The sequence below is a fragment of the Ostrinia furnacalis genome, unplaced genomic scaffold (genome assembly GCF_004193835.3).
Source record: "Ostrinia furnacalis isolate ACB-3 unplaced genomic scaffold, ASM419383v2 OfSCF3022, whole genome shotgun sequence".
In the NCBI taxonomy this organism is placed as follows: Eukaryota; Metazoa; Arthropoda; class Insecta; order Lepidoptera; family Crambidae; genus Ostrinia; species Ostrinia furnacalis.
Genome location: NW_021133261.1, coordinates 1,208,261 through 1,225,748, shown reverse-complemented (window position 1 = coordinate 1,225,748; position 17,488 = coordinate 1,208,261). Strand labels below are relative to the sequence as shown.

The window sequence follows — 17,488 nt, the reverse complement described above, 5'->3', positions numbered from 1 at the left end:
CTGGATTTCAGTGGGTCCTTCTGACCTTCACACGCATAAACAAAATATCAAAATTTCCAGCGAGAACATTACTACAGCAAAACAATAATACCACAAATAATGGTGATTGAGGTAGGCGAGGCGACACTTAAATGACATTATATATACGATCAAGTGATCTACGATATTTCGACCTGGTTAAGGCAAAATAGCATCTATGTGCATTATTATAAGGTTATATCTAGGTTCAGGTGTCGTCGTTCGTACAGAAGTCAAAAAATTGTTGAGAAACAGAGAAAGTAAGAGCATTTTGTTTACCTATCTCGTTCGTTCTATCGTTAATGATAGCTATAGTGAGAAGACGAGTTGTTGAGACACCAACATTTAAATGTTAACCTACTGCCAAAATTACCTAGTTTACTAACTCTATCAAGCACGCACGTTGCACAACCATTACTTGTGTCTATGCACTGTTAATTTATTTCAAAACTTGTTTGTTACTGCATCAAATATGTAGGTGAAGTCACTTTGTAGAATTAACATTGATAAATAAATTAGGGTTACCCGTTAAAAAGGGACTGAGTATTCTTTGTCTCGAAAAACTGAATTAAAAAAGTATTGCAGCAAATCTTAATCGTCTCTACATATAAGAACCTAACGGCCGAATACTGAAACGCCATTTAAATATTTGACGGCTTCTCAAATAGTTAAGCAGCTCCTAAACTTACATTTCGCATACTCAAAACAATATCTGAGCAGTTCTCAATTTTTAAGCACCTCTCAAATTAAGTTGCACTCAAACGCCACTTAAATCAATTTTCGCATACTGAAACGCCATTCAACGCTAAGCATTACTCAAACAACTGTCAAATCGTCTTGAGCAGCTCTTAAATTTGAGAGTGCTTGCGCGGTATCTTAAATCCTATTCTTATAGGGTAAACCAGAGAGTGATTGCCCACTGGTAGTGATTGCCCGCTTTAAGAATAATATTGTCAGGTGCTGACTTTGAATCACTCTAGTTAGATTTGAATTTACTAAGTAGATGGCTCCGAGATCAATGTACAGTAGATTTAAAATGTACAATAGGAAACACTAAAAAAAAAAAGTTATGGCGGATTTTGTCAAGACGGGTGAAAATGTTACTCAAACAGGTAAAGACTTTAACAATTTTACTAAGGAATTACTTAGATTTCAACAATAAAAAGTATCACATTTAAAATTATTTTTTTAATTAAATAAAAATGCAAGCATTAATTTTTATATGATAAAACGAGATTTATATATAATAGAAACTAAAAATAAACTGTTCTATGTTAAGTTGATTGAGTATATTTCCATAAAAGACAATACATAACCAAACGATGCTGCGTGTAATGGATAAAAGACGTAAAGTTATCATTTGTGTAAATGAAAACATACTTTTTTTGGTAAATGTTGCCATTATGTAAACATTTGAGAGCTGCTTAGCTGATCACGGCTTCAAATCCGTTGAGTAGCGTTTGAGAATACCATTTAAAATTGAAGGATACTTAAATTTAGGAGCCCGTCAGCTGAGTGACAGATTTGAGTAGTGTTTCAGTATTCGGTCGTAAGAGTCTCAAATTTTGCATGGGGTTTCTTTTCAGAACGTAGGTGCTCATTAGGAACGGATTTTACGAAAATCCACCCCTAAGGGCGTAAAACCGGATCCACATATTAGTACCAACATCTGCATCATAGTTGGTGGGTCACTTGTTCGAACTAATGTATATTGTGGTCGCAGGTTCGAATCAAGATAGGGCCAAACGAACATAATATAAACTTCGCAACAATCATTTGTACAACTGTTTTTGCGTAAGGAATAAGGATTCCTTTTGTAGGTTATTAATAGTAGTATAGATTCTCTAGCTAGAATACTGTCCTCTATATGTAGAGTAAAAATACCAAGAAGAATTTGTAATTACAAACTCCATAAGCCACACAGGGACCCATTTTGTTTACGGAAATCAACATTTACAACTCGTTACATTTCTGGTTACGCCATGCAACCTACATGTTGAGTGCTTATAGGGCCTAGAAAGTTCTAGGCTTTTTGCCGGACCACCAGGAAGAACTAGACCATTGGTTCCCAAACTTATTTGAGACGCGCCTCCTTTCGACCATACAAAAAATTCCGCGCCCCCCCTCCTCCAGTCAAGATATTTATTGGTCGTATCGAGCAGTCTGGAATGCATTCTCTCAGCGGTCGCAGGTTTCTTACAGATGGCCCGCGCCCCCTTTTAAAGGTTTTTACACCCCCCACTTTGGGAACCAATGAACTAGACCAAAGTATAACACCAGGAGTGAATGTTTGCAAAAACAAGACCTACGGCACGATATCGCAACACGAGAAACGGTTACGATTGCGCTCCACTTCTAGTTGGCAGTGCTGTTAGCAACTATTCAATAGTATTGGGCCGATGGTATTGTAAGCTGTTGATGAATTTGTGAGTTAATAAATATTATAGGAACCAGTCAAGCGAATGAAAGAATACAACGAAAAGGAGACTCGAAGCACACTTTAAGAAGATCCAATGTCACACATGAATCTTCTTCTTTTATTTTGATAACGACTTGGTTTTGAAAACCACGATTGCTATTGAAAAGCATCATTCTTTAGAGATCGTGAGTTTTCTCTTATGATGCCAATACATAGAAGGGTGACACCAGCAGTCACCTGAAGTACATTTTATGAGCTATCATAACTCAATTTTTTCATGGTTTGAATGGGACCTTTGACTTCACTACTTCTCAAACAACTGGCCAAATGTTTATAGAACTCAATGCAAATTTTCAGACCAAGGAATTTAATAAATTGATTAATATTACATTTTAAATTCAAAGCATCTCATAGCCAAATAGAATAAAGAATACGATCGCTTGCTGGAACAAACAATGATGCGGAAGTAAAGGGTACATCTAAAGGCGCAACTGTCTGAGCAAAGGACAGGTGTCCAGAAGACGTTGTTTCAACCACTTTCACTTATGATTCCAAGGTTCTCTACTCACTGTACCAATGATGAAACCGGGAAATACGGCGATAGCACCGAGGCTAAAGATTTGGAACACTGTTGTCGAGTTTACGTCACTCGCTGATGATGACATTTTATGCCCATTTGGTGAAGTCACGAAAACAATTCAGAGATCAAATAAATATTCGTTCTGGTTCTAAAGAACAACATGTTTTACGCCAATTTACAGATTAGTTCAGCTTACCCATCGCATACGGCCGCATTCTTTGATTTGCGGAAGAATTTAACCTTTAACTGCTTTTAAATGTACATATATGAATATTTATTGGAATGGTCGCGGAAAAGGGTATTTAATGGCTAATTAAATTCTTGTACAGGGTACACATTATCTGAGTAGCCCTGAGAAACAGTTTTTGATTTTGGCCACAGAATTAACGCATGACATTTCAAGTACCTAAAGCTAAACATTGGGCAATTTTATTTGTAATATTTTCTAATAGTAACAGTAATAAATAAATAAAAACTGAACACGAAGTTGTGTGTTAATTAGTTTCGCTGTCNTCATAATAAATCATCGCTCTTGAATTTTCTCGAGTCAATTCCATTTTCTCAACGACTAAACAAGTTTGACAAGACCTTGTGATACGACCGAGAATCTTTTTTTAAATAAATAAATTGTATACGATTTTTGAAACCCTGGAGTTTGCAATTAAATAGATTTTAATATGACTGGAACAGTGGAAATATTCCATTCCCGATACTTTTAGTGCAGCCCTCGTACAGAAAAATCTGTGACATTGGCTAACGTATCTGGGAGAAATCGCTTCCAATCCTGCCTGTGTGTAATCCTGTTCCCACACAAACCCGTATCTAAACCAGGAAGACAAAGGGCCGGCCCGGGATCCAGAAGCCAAGCTGTAAGAAGAGAAAAAATCTGACTTGGAAGTCAGGAAGGTTGGAACCCTGCCTAGTCCTTAAGCTAAGCCTATGTGTACCTAGTACTGTTCCCAAACAAACCCGTACCTAAACCAGGAAGAAAAATAGTAAGAAAAGAATGGGGTCCCGACAGAGCCCGAGCAATACCTACTATAAGAAACAGAAAAAATCTGCCATCGCTTTTAAATTTGCCTATCTAGGTACAAGTTAGCAAACTAGCTTTCAACCCTAGGAGTCAAAGAGGGTGTACTCCTGTTCCCAAACAAGCCTGTATCTAAACCAGGAAGAAAAAGGGCAGGGACTGGGGTCGCGAGCAATACCTACTATAAGAAACAGAAAAAATCTGACATCGCTTTTAAATCTGCCTATCTAGGTACAAGTTAGCAAACTAGCTTTCAACCTTAGGAGTCAAGGAGGGTGTACTCCTGTTCCCAAACAAGCCCGTATCTAAACCAGGAAGACAAAGGGCCCGGAGCGGGGTCCAGATTCCAGAAGTCGAGTTGTTGGAAACAGAAAATCTCCGACATTATTGCTTCCAATCCAACTCTGTCTAAATCTGACTTAATCGCATCTAACCCTGCCTATGTAGTCCTGTTCCCGAACAGGCCCGTAACTAATCCAGGAAGACAAGAGGCCCGGACTGGGGTACAGAAGCCGAGCTGTCAGAAACTGAGAAAAACTGACAAGACGACCAGGCATGTTACCTACATGCCTGTCCATGTCCTGTTGCAAACAACCCTCCAATCCTCAGTCAAAGAGGCTGTATTCCTGTTCCCAAACAAGCCCGTATCTAAACCAGGAAGACAAAGGGCCCGGAGCGGGGTCCAGATTCCAGAAGTCGAGTTGTTGGAAACAGAAAATCTCCGATATTATTGCTTCCAATCCAACTCTGTCTAAATCTGACTTAATCGCATCTAACCCTGCCTATGTAGTCCTGTTCCCGAACAGGCCCGTAACTAATCCAGGAAGACAAGAGGCCCGGACTGGGGTACAGAAGCCGAGCTGTCAGAAACTGAGAAAAACTGACAAGACGACCAGGCATGTTACCTACATGCCTGTCCATGTCCTGTTGCAAACAACCCTCCAATCCTCAGTCAAAGAGGCTGTATTCCTGTTCCCAAACAAGCCCGTATCTAAACCAGGAAGACAAAGGGCCGGCCCGGGGTCCAGAAGCCGTAGTCGTGCCACTTTCACTCCGCGTGCCACATTCGCGGGCCGACCCGCTGCGCTTGCATCACTGTTATGTCACTTGGCCCGGTCATTTGATAATGCGCCGTTGTGAAGGACGAACCGTGGAGCAAGTGGACCCCGAAATTTTAAAGATGTTTCGATTGCCGGCAAAACTTTATCGGCTTTATTAGGTACAGTCAGCGTCAAATAGTTCGTGACATCCAAAGTGGTTAAAGAGTTGACAACGCGATCTTATTCCAATTGTAACAAAGACGTGTTGAGAACTTTTTGGCTACTTTAGGTGTCACGAACATTTGACGCTGACTGTACAGAACTGGACTGAGGTGGTCAAAAATTTAATGGGCCTCGAGTACTTTAAAGAATATTTTTTACGATATTATTATATTTATTTATATCCGAATACAATGTTGCTTTTATTTACAACAAATTACGACAATATTTGATCCAATCATAAACTTATATTTATTTTTGAGTCAGGATAATTAATACGAGCGGACCGTATAATGATTAATGACTGCCAATTTGCGCAAAAATATGAACTTAAAAATGTTTGGTAAAATCATTTGTATTATAATATCGCTCGATTTTTTCAAGCATAAAATTTTTAAAACTTTTACAAACAGCTTTTTAATTCTAACATGAGAATCGTTTTAAACTCAAACAGTAATGAACATTTGTATAACATAAAGTGAAAAAAGTGAAATGAAAGTGCTTAAATTAAATTTTCGATTTCTCTTGGTATTAATTTCCAAGACAATACTAAATCATAATAAATAATCATAAATATAACGGCAATAATTCGGCATACATAGACAATTTAAAATACCAGATACAATGATTACGAATCACAACGAACCAATGCAAATGTAGAGTTATTAAAATCCTTTAAATTATGTAAACAATTGATATTTGAGGCTAACCAGTTAACCTGACAACTGACCTGAAAATAACTCGACAGTACCTTTTAACTGCCAGTTATTACTCAATTAATATAATTTATATCCATCCATATTTAACGTCTTGAGTAGCAACAAAACCGGCGCGCGCGCCGATGCGATGAGTGGGTATAATTTAATTTTAGATGTTATTGCTCATGAAACAGTCAAATGTGAACCAAATTCAATTCAATGTCTAGTCTCTTGGGAATGTAATTTACATTATCATCATCAACAACAGATGATTTAGTGTCCACTACACTGTAAGAACATGGCTCTTTCTAATTTACAAGTACTAGGGGCAAATGGACCAAACGTAAGCAAATAATTCAAAACAAAACTCTTTTTTTTTTGTCTTAACTCCAGGGATAGATTTTAGTGCGCTTCGGTTTACATTAGTATTGGGCCCGAGGAACAAAACGCACTATGGGTTGATTATGGGCAGCACTTGGTCCAGACCCTGGCACTATCCTTTGCAAAAAACAACAATATCTTTTTAGATCACAGTTTAACTGGCACATCGTCTTGTCATGCTTAGTTAAATATAACTGAATCTTATTATTAAATCCGTCATAGCAATCAACAAACCTAAATCTAATGGTCATAGCATTGCAACTGGACGTACATCATCAATCTTCTTGTAATCATCTTCGTCTAATCAAATAGTCTATAATTTCTCAATCGTAAATTGCATAATACGTTAACAACGGGCATTGTTATGAGATTAAATTCAGACACGCTCATCACAATCACCGTCTTCGTGTATATGCACATCAAACTTACACATTGTGGCATTTATTGAAGTTGTAATAAGAGCGATTTTTAAGAAATGTAGGACTGATGTTGATGTGATGACGACTGTATAAACGATTTGCCAGTATGCTAAGGTTTTTTGAGAGAATTAGGCCCGTTTTCACCATCAATCCCTAATTTTTATAGTCTTTTTCACCTAAGATGATCCGTATGACGTTTCGAGTTTGAAAGATTTAGAGATGTCACATAACTAAACCATAGCGATTTATCTATCGATTTTTTTCGAAGAGTTAGTAAAACCTACTTTTAGAGAATTATTTTGTATAGGTGTTATTTAACAAAAAACATTTTTTTTTTAATTACAAATATTATTGTTACAATTTTTTTATTGAATATATTCAAATTTCATGGTTCGTGTTCAAAAAAACGATTCCTAAAAAGTACTGGTTCTGTTTCTTTAAATTAAAAACTATTAATTAATTTTCAATGCGTTTATTAAAGTCAATAATCGAAAAATATAGTTGATTTTCGTGATGTTTTTAATAACTAAGTATTCACTGCACAATCGATTAATGAACCGCGGAAATAATCGATTTTATTATACAAGAAATACCCCAGCACTAAATCTATTCCGTTTCACACATTGCGTACATTAAATAAAAAATATTTTTACATCGTATTTAATTAAAATATAATCAATAGACTCAGATTTTACTATACAGGATGTTAGGTAAATGGGTATATGAGCCGACACTAGCTCATGTTAACATGGGCATATAAATGGTATGGTGAAGTCAGGAATTTGATATCTTAATTTTAATTATTTTAATTTTCATACAAATCGGATTATATAAAAATTATTTTGTATGAAAATTTTAAAAAATAAAATGATAATATCAAATTTCTGACTTCACCATACCATTTATATGCTCATGTTAACATGGGCTAGTGTCGGCTCATATACCCATTTACCTAACACCCTGTATATTTCAAGACAAGTAGATAATTTATTTTTTATTACATTGCTAATAAAATACAAATATTTTTTCGAAAATATTCCGCATATGTAGTATGCGTAATATGGATAACCTTGAAGTGTCATACGGATCATCTTACGTGAAAAAGACTATAAGTGACCCCAATGAAAACGAAATTCCAGTCATGTGTTATAGGGGTCACTTAAAAATTAGGGATTGATGTTGAAAACGGGCATAATACTCTCTCAAATTGGAGTTTCTTGCCATAAATCATATTGAAAGAAAGAAAAGTATTTAAAGCATTACAAATAAATAACAATTAAAGAGTACAAGCACCAAATACCAAATTGAAAAGTCTTATATTCGCAAGCGCATAAAGGACAATGTTCGTTCTCCATACATTGTTCGCCTAAGAACCAACAATTTTGACGACTTACTACCCGAAAGCGAAATAATACGATTCTGTGTGTAAGAACAATGATTCCTGATGGACACTTGCCATAAAATTAATGATTAAGAATATTAAATCACAGCGATTTTATAATATGTCGTTTATGACAACATGGCGTCTAATGTATTAAGTGAATGTATGAACACCGATTCGCGAAAAATGTTTTGTATTGTCGTCACGCCGAGTCGCAGCCAAATAGTATAAAATAATAGAACAAGTTTTAGAAATACAACTCGGCATTCCACTTTTATGGAGATAATCTAATAAAAAAAATATGTCCTGAAAGCTACATTTATCAGGATTATAAATATATGCCATTGTATGGTACTTTTTCCGAAAAAAGTAGGTGAAAAAAAATTTTTCTTCAGGACACAGCGGGCGAATTTTAATGCGCGTCGGAAAAAAATATTTATTTTATCCATGAATTCATACTATTTGGTTCATAAGCAAGTAAAGATTATTATTTTAGAATTTATTTAGAGTTTCTGGCACATCATGCTACCATGATTTGTATTTTTTCTTCAATTAATTTTGAACTCTATGTGTAAGTCATAAGGTTGAAAATAGTTTAAATACATTTTATTATTGAAAATATCATAAGAATAAATAAATAAATAAATATCCTTGGACATTTTACACTGCGCTTCTAGTCCCAAACTAAGCAAAGCTTGTACTATGGTTACTAGACAACGGATATAAATACTTAAATACTTTTTTTTTTGTAAAAACATACATATTATACATAGAAAACACCCAGTCCAATACAAACAAATATGTTCATGCACACAAATGTTTGTATTGTGCGGGAATCGAACCCGCTACCTCCGGAATAGTAGTCCGTTTCGAACCACTACACCATACGGCCGATAATATCAATAATAAGAAGAAAGCACTAAATAAAGAACTTGAATTTGTCTAAACGTCTAATGATTATTATTAGTATTTTAATTAACATTTTTATTTCTACATACTATTGTACCAGTGATTTAACGGAAAGGTAAGTGTGAGGAAAGTGAGGATTGATATTATCATAGTACGAGAGATTATTTTTAGCACAAAGGCTACGGCTGTGAAAATTATTTTTTCAGACAGCACCACCTTTGCACTACTTCTTGCACGAACATCTCACCTTTTCCAGGCAAGCTTCGGCAGCTACGGGTAATTGGTCCATGTAGGCTCCATGTTGCTATCGATTCTGGTCCACCCCCAACCAGTCAGGTAAAGGGAAGCTTGAGTCGGTTGCTAGTTGCAACTGACCCTATACGCGAACCCCTTGAAACAACTAAATTTTAAATAACTTAAAAAATCATAAGGACATAATTACTGCCCTTGATATACTGATTACTGATACAAAACTGCCTAGGTTGGTGGGCACTTACAGCACTCGTTCATAGTCAAGCATGTAGTAATAACGGGACTATTCCCACCTCTCGTTCCCACCACTGCAACTCCTGTGTAGCCAGGATCTACAGCTTGACCGCCACAAAAACCCAACCAATGAAGGTCAAGTTTGTCCCGGGGGAAAGTTAAACTGTCATTGGACCCGCAACGAAATTAATCAGAAGAACATAGGAGGAGTTCGAAATTTATTTAATTTAAGCATGTAGTAATAGTATAAGGCACTAGATCTAAAACAATACAGCCTAATCTGTTTTACTGACAGCTCCAAGCCAAGATGGCTACAAAACTACAAAACACTACGAACACAGTGAACGTTTAAGGAGGTTTGCTACAGTATTTCAAGCTTAATTCTACGCTATAATTTATTATGTGTGCACTAAAAACAGGGGTGTAAAAACGCAATATTTACATCCTGGGCCACAGCCAGGCAGCACTCAAACAAAGCCATCGCCTCAATAAAGGTTGAGTCTAGAATTATTCTAGATGCAATCTTAAAGATGAACAAACTCTGAAGGCATGACAAAGTGTCCCTGATGTGGGATACCTGGACATACAAGGATCGAATGCAATGAGAGAGCTGACAGTCTAGCGAGACAAGGGTCAGAGACGATACCTATTGCGTCAGATCAGAACTGATAGTATCTTTATCTAAAAGCATAGGTACCTTATGGCCATATCCAAGAAGCACAGGGCTGAATGGGAAAGCTCCAACGATATAAGCCTCTCCAAATCATTCCTAAAGGGAAATACAGGGTCATGGAGAAAACTTATTAAAGGTAAGCCCAAGCAATTACAGGTAGGGCAAACTCGGCATTATGAAACGAACCACATGTCCCACAAAATGGGCCTAGCAACAGAAGCTCTCGAGCATGTGGAATACATGTGGGATCCATGAAACACTTAATACTGTAAGGATGGGTCTCCTTGGGTCAGCATATCCGGCATTAGAAGACTATTAGGTAGGCTTTCACTCAGACGCTTAATTCACCTAACTAATGGATAGGATTTTTTTGGATGATAGGGAATAAAAAAGGGAGAATAAAGATCCTAATGGGTCGCTGTGGACTACGTTTAGGTGTGGCCATACATAAGATAACCCAGACAGCTTTGTATCAGCATTGGCTACTGGCAGTAGGTATATCAAAGGGTTCGCGTATAGGATCAGTTGCAAGTAACCGACTCAGTCTTCCCTTTATGCGACTGGTTGGGGGTGGACCAGAGTCGATAGCAACATGGAGCCTACATGGACCAATTGACCAGCTGCCGAAGCTTGCCTGGAAAAGGTGAGATGCTAGTGCAAGAAGTAGTACAGAAGCTGGTGATGTCTGAAAAAACAACTATAATGATCACAGCCTAGCCGTAGCCTTTGTGCTAAAAATAATCTCCCGTACTATGATAATATCAATCCTCACTTTCCTCACACTTACCTTTCCGTTAAATCACTGGTACAATAGTATGTAGAAATAAAAATGTTAATTAAAATACTAATAATAATCATTAGACGTTTAGACAAATTCAAGTTCTTTATTTAGTGCTTTCTTCTTATGATATTTTCAATAATAAAATGTATTTAAACTATTTTCAACCTTATGACTTACACATAGAGTTCAAAATTAATTGAAGAAAAAATACAAATCATGGTAGCATGATGTGCCAGAAACTCTAATTCTAAAATAATAATCTTTACTTGCTTATGAACCAAAAAGTATGAATTCATCGACAAAATAAATATTTATTTCCGACGCGCATTAAAATTCGCCCGCTGTGTCCTGAAGAAAAAATTTTTTTCACCTACTTTTTCGGAAAAAGTACCATACAATGGCATATATTTATAATCCTGATAAATGTAGCTTTCAGGACATATTTTTTTTATTATATTATCTCCAATGGTTTAAAAGTAAACGACTTTTATTTAAAAAAATACTTTTTGGTTTTTGTGAATTTTACTCAATATTTCTATTTTTTTGTATGAAAAGGCAAAAAGTTTGTTCTAGAAATGAATTCGCCATCCTTTAATTATCCGAAAATGACACCACACTTGCCCTAATACCCATAGTTTTGAAGATATGGGCCTTAAAGTGAAGCGCGGCAGAAGGATACTTGCCCCCCCTCCCCCTGCTACCACAGGGGGGGCTCCCGATGTCTACCGACGGAAATCTACTCAGGAGCACCCAAAGAACAACTGGTGCAAAAATGAGCCTTCTATACCAAAGTGGAGGGGTTCTTGCACTAAATTCCCTACTAGTATGTTCAAAATACAAACTAAGAAAAGTTATCGAATGTGTCTGTTTCAGATCGTTGTTTTACATTTAGTTAGGACATTTATTTAATTAGGACATTGCCTTGCTTATTAAGCCAGTTAGTGTGCCACAGCGGTAATTATAATAATAGAGCTCGTGAGAAATTAAAGTTTTCTCACATAGTAAACTATAGCACATTATTATCTTACTAAATACCCTCATTACGAATGACAAAACTTATTGCCATGGCAATTGCCAATACAATAAAAATGGGACATCAGACAGACAAATTGCACATCATTTGGGTCGCTTTTTGTCTATTAAGAATATTGGTGACATGTCTCTATGCAAGTGTTGAGAAAGCCAAACAGTACAAATGGCAAACAATTATGCTCTACTGTAGGTAATGTACAATAGAACATAAAGATAGACAGAAACTGAGCATAGACTGAAAACTTTCCTAACTGACACACATGAAGTTATACCCCAATTTTTATTTTTCTTTTGTGTACTATCTGACCAAAAATCGATCAGTACTGAATTTCGTCAAAGGCAAACTGCTATCTAGAGGAATGGAGGATTTTTCCTACACTCCCCACGATGGCCAGACGGGTCAGGGAGGACATATTACATTAATTAGATTGTAGAGACGTGATGATAAAGATCTAACTATTAATATCACTGGCAGATACAATTAGAAAAAATAAACTTTTTTTAAAACAAGCTTTATCCTGAAATGCAGTTGTACTAAAACGAAAAAAATAATTGTATGCTTGGCTTGGTTCAAACAATTTCGAAAGCTTGTATCGCGCATGGAATTTATTCCTCTTTTTTTCTGTTTGCGCTACAAGCTTTCGAAGTTGTTTGAACCAAGCATACAATTATTTTTTTCGTTTTAGTACAACTGCATTTCAGGATAAAGCTTGTTTTTAAAAAAGTTTCTTTTTATTATAATTTTATTTTACACTTTTTAGTTGTATCTCAATTTCTGGGTCATTATTTAGCACCAAAGTGCTCGAGAAGTCGAATCCAACGAACCCTAACTCGATAAGATTCCGCCGTTTCGTTTAGGAGTTCCTATGGCCACCTCCTGGCTCCATCATCAGGACCCTGGACATCATCTAGCACTAAACTGCTCGAAAAGAAAAATCCAACGAACCCAAACTGGATGAGTTTCTGCCGTTTCGTTTAGGAGTTCCTATGGCCACCTCCCTAATCCATCAACAGGACCCTGGACATCATCTAGCACTAAACTGCTCGAAAAGACAAATCCAACGAACCCAAACTCGATGCGATTCCGCCGATTCGTTTAGGAGTTCCTATGGCCACCTCCTGACTCCATCATCAGAACCCTGGAGATCTTCTAGCACTAAACTGCTCGAAAAGAAAAATCCAACGAACCCAAACTCGATGAGTTTCTGCCGTTTCGTTTAGGAGTTCCTATGGCCACCTCCCTAATCCATCATCAGGACCCTGGACATCATCTAGCACTAAACTGCTTGAAAAGACAAATCCAACGAACCCAAATTCGATGCGATTCCGCCGTTTCGTTTAGGAGTTCCTATGGCCACCTCCTGACTCCATCATCAGACCAGCTCAATGGTACCATAACATTGCATTGTCATCGTACTTACATAAGTATACCAAATTTCAGCTCAATCGGTTGAGGAGAAGTGGTCTTAAATTCAGTTGCAAGATTTGTCCCACACATACTAACAAGTGAAGTCAATATAAAGCTTGTAAAAAGCTTGTAAAAAAGCTTGTAAAAAACATCTACAGTGTAGTGGCGTCACGCGACGTTAGCGGAATAAATTATAGCAAAATATTTTTTTCAAGCAATTTGTAGTGCTGAATCACTATTTTTTTCGTGAATCCCTCCAGCTAGCTAAGTTAAATATAATATCTGGCTTGTGCCTAAAGTAGGTTCACCACAATAGTTCAGCGGTCGACGGGGATCGAACTGTCGAATTGCCGCGGCCATAGAGGTTTTGTTGCCTCATAGAGGCAGATTGTGATTTAAGTAAATAACACAAATCCTTATCATTTGGGGCAATTATGGTCCACCCCAATATATAAGTAGAAACTGGTGAGTTTGCTAACAAAAAAGCCGAATAACATTGTTAAACAAAGGACAGCATCTTTTAATAGAGGTGGACCGTGGAGGTGGAGGGTTTGAAATGGGTCAAAGATGACCTACAGATTACAAAATCAACTCTATTTATCTGATTTCTGATCTGGCTTAAATCACGGTAGAACTACGTAGTACTTATTATTATTCTGTGGTAGAACTGATAACGATAAAATTTGGCAAGCAAGATTGCAAGTTGCAACCAGACACGGGAGCGAGCTATTAACTAACTTAAAACTCACTAGAAACGAAACTGCAATTTGCGAGTTTCGAATATAAATTATAATGCACTATTTCTTTAAACTACTACCCAAATAAGACCGCCTAAACGGTGGACAGATGATATCCGGCAACAGGCTGGAGTGAACTGGATGCGTGTGGCCAGGGACAGAAGTCGGTGGAGGGTTGAAGAGGAGGCCTATGTTCGAAGGCGAACCCAAAGGCTGCTATAGATAGATAGATACCCAAATAAATAAACAGTGTTTAAATTGTATGTAAAGAGTTACGAATTAATTACGAATATGTAAAACAATGTGGGCTTATTTAAATTATATACCATTTAAACTCATTTCAGTAAAAGATTAGCTAATAACGAGAAGACGCCGCAATCGTAGTACAGTTAGACTTTTGTAACATTGTGCAAAGGCGCGTTGGCCCAGAAATCAACGGTGCTGCTCTAAGAAGGTTAATTGGAAAAATCTAAAATAGGATAACACAAACAGTAGTGTTATGTGTAGTTATCCATGAGTATATGAGGGTGTTTCTAATATCGTGCTGATATCTCTACTGACGCGGGATTGTCCCGCATGCGTATTATTGCGTATCATCCGCAAGTGTCCTTTTCTTACAAAAGTGCCAAATTATTTTAATGCGTAGTGACGAAACGATACGATATTAAAAACACAACTAAACTTATGCGACAGTTGTCAGCATATCACACTAACATTTTTATTGCAACATCGCATAATAAGCCATAATGGTCGTAGCTCGTAGCCCTCGGTTCTCATTTAAATTCAACATAATATCGAGATATACCGCCAATGAGAACTACCAAGAAACCGCGGGTGTCTATACCCGATCAAGGCGTAAAATACCACACTATAGCTTGATATACTGTCGTCTGTTCCAAATTGAACCTTACCTGTGTGTGATATGGTCGCATCTTCCCGTTCGGTTTGACTCAGGCCCATTGTCGGTCGAGCGCAAGCTTCATCACTGCAAATACAATATCTATTGGATTCTTCAACTTTCATATCATTTTGATTTGATTTCCTAGCTTTAGAAATGTCACTATTTATTTCCTGTGGAAATTTTAGCCTCCTCTTTGTATGAATGTTAGTATGATGCTCGTTTTCATCATCAATACTTAATTTTTAAGTGGCCCCTTTAGTAACACTTAACAGGAATTTTGTTTTCATAAGGGTCACTTAAAAATTAGGGATTGATGGTGAAAACGGGCAATAGTGAGTGAGGTAGAACTCTAGTTTTGCCCATCTGAGTGATATGCACATAAAACATGGCTTAAAATTTAATTTGCTTCCAACAAGCTAAACTGTGAAAATTACTGGATTTACTGGAACGATTTTGATACAACTTTACTATGTTATAGCTTTCAGAATAGCACATTATTTATCGAAATTCGCGTAGGCGAAGTTAAAATACTCATAACAAATCTTAAAAATAATAATATACCTAATATGAAATGTTTTTAAGAAAATTAAATTATGCTTTAATTAATATTGTGTTTATTTCAAACTATTAGTACAAAATTGGGCTTAATTACTTACTTTAAAAAAGAAAGTTAAATAAAAATAAATGAGTTTAAAAACTTAAATAAAATAGTTCAAATACATTTCCATAAATGATCCACTATATGAATAAAAGAACTACATATTTTAAACTGAATTTCACCACTATTGTCATCATGTCTAACAGTAGAAATTGAATAATATGCTTAATATCAAAAACAATGTATACCTTAGAAGATTATCTCGGTAGCACACCACCGTCCTCCTCTCGTCGCTGAGCCCGATGGAGAAGGTGGCCAGCTCCGAGCGGCCGAGCTGCTCCACGCACCGGTGGATGAGGAACCGCCGGTAGTTGCTTACCGGTGGGAACACCAGCACACTATAATAAATAATAAGTTATTTACTGTCTACAAGCGACCTGCCCCGGCTTTGCACAGTTGCAACGGAATTTCCTGGCTTTTCTCTTCTATAATATGCATTTTTTTACCTATAAACCATTATCGTGAGTCACTATCTATTAAAAAAAAAATGTATTGTGTAGTTTTAAAGATCTTAGCATACCTACAAAGAATTTACAGAGAACAAACAATAGCAAGTAAATAATAGGCTTGTATGATTTGTGAATATAAACTTTTTTTATGTATTATGATTATGAAAAAATTGCTTTGCACAGAAATATAATAAATTATGCACAGTACTAATTAAATACATGTCTTAAAGACTTGGTATTTATTGTTTTATTAAATACAGTAGGGATTTATATAGAGCTTCAGTAGTAGGATAAAAATTAAAATTACAAGCAGGAAGTAAGTCAAGTAAATCCTTGACATTATAATTGGAACCAGCCAATTTATAGTTAAAAAGAATGTTCATGCATGAGCGGTTTTTAATCGATAGCTATTTGAGTGTAGTTGTGGTCTATTAGAAAGGTATTATTTCGTGCACAGCCGACATTAAGCCCAGGCTTACGGAAACGCCGGGCACCAGCACCTCATGTAACTTTTTAACACCTTCATAAATATTTATTAGCGTTCAGTGTCATCCCGATTCGCTCTATTTGATTCAACCTACGCGGTCTGCTTGTTGACTCACAGTAACCTTGAAAATACTAACCAAGAAATACACCAAACTACACCACACCACAAACCTGAACCACTAATGTAATTAACCACCTAATTAACATCCCCAAGTACAAGTAAAGCATGCAAATAAATATAAATTAAATTGTTTACATACCTGTCAACTTTTGCTTCGGACAAAAAACATTTTAAGTCATCGTTAACATCGTCCACAAAATTATCGTCCGCTAAGCTAAGAAATCTCTCAACCGTTTTGGCACCCAGTTTGACGGTGGTTTGTTTAATGCAGTAAAATAATAAAAAAATATCTGTTCACGTGCAAAACGGGAAACTATCAGCCGTCCATTTTCATTTTTTCACACACATTTGTTTGCGAAAAAATGACAGCTAACGCAACACACACGCACAAGGCTAGTGATGCGAATTCGCAACTCGAACCGGTAAATTGTAAAAATTCAATTGCGCTTTTGTTAATCGATTATAATTAAAGCCATCAATGATAATCCTATTTCTCAACACACACAATTTAAAAAGAAGCGCTCAATCCGCACGCCCAAAAGCGGGACATTTGTTTAGAGAGTTTTACAGTTAGTCAATAATCTCCTGTAACTTTCCGGCTAGCGGTAGTTGAATTTCCGGCTAGCGGTAGTTGAATGCTCTCGCCATTATCAAATTATCCA

At 36.6% G+C, this 17,488-nt stretch overlaps 1 protein-coding gene across 3 annotated transcripts in view; it reads right to left on the bottom strand.

The window, feature by feature from the left end:
- The window catches only part of LOC114357048 (coiled-coil domain-containing protein R3HCC1L), a 44,501-nt gene extending 27,334 nt beyond the window's left edge, over positions 1-17,167 (bottom strand). For all 3 annotated transcript variants that reach the window (XM_028310481.1, XM_028310483.1, XM_028310482.1), the window contains exons 1-3: positions 16,966-17,167; positions 15,959-16,108; positions 15,123-15,196 (exon numbers count right to left, since the gene is read on the bottom strand). In XM_028310481.1, the coding sequence (XP_028166282.1) occupies positions 15,123-15,171 (49 nt within the window). In that variant the 5' untranslated portion in view covers positions 15,172-15,196; positions 15,959-16,108; positions 16,966-17,167. The remainder of the gene's footprint in view (positions 1-15,122; positions 15,197-15,958; positions 16,109-16,965) is intronic.
- Between the last annotated feature and the right edge of the window lie 321 nt (positions 17,168-17,488).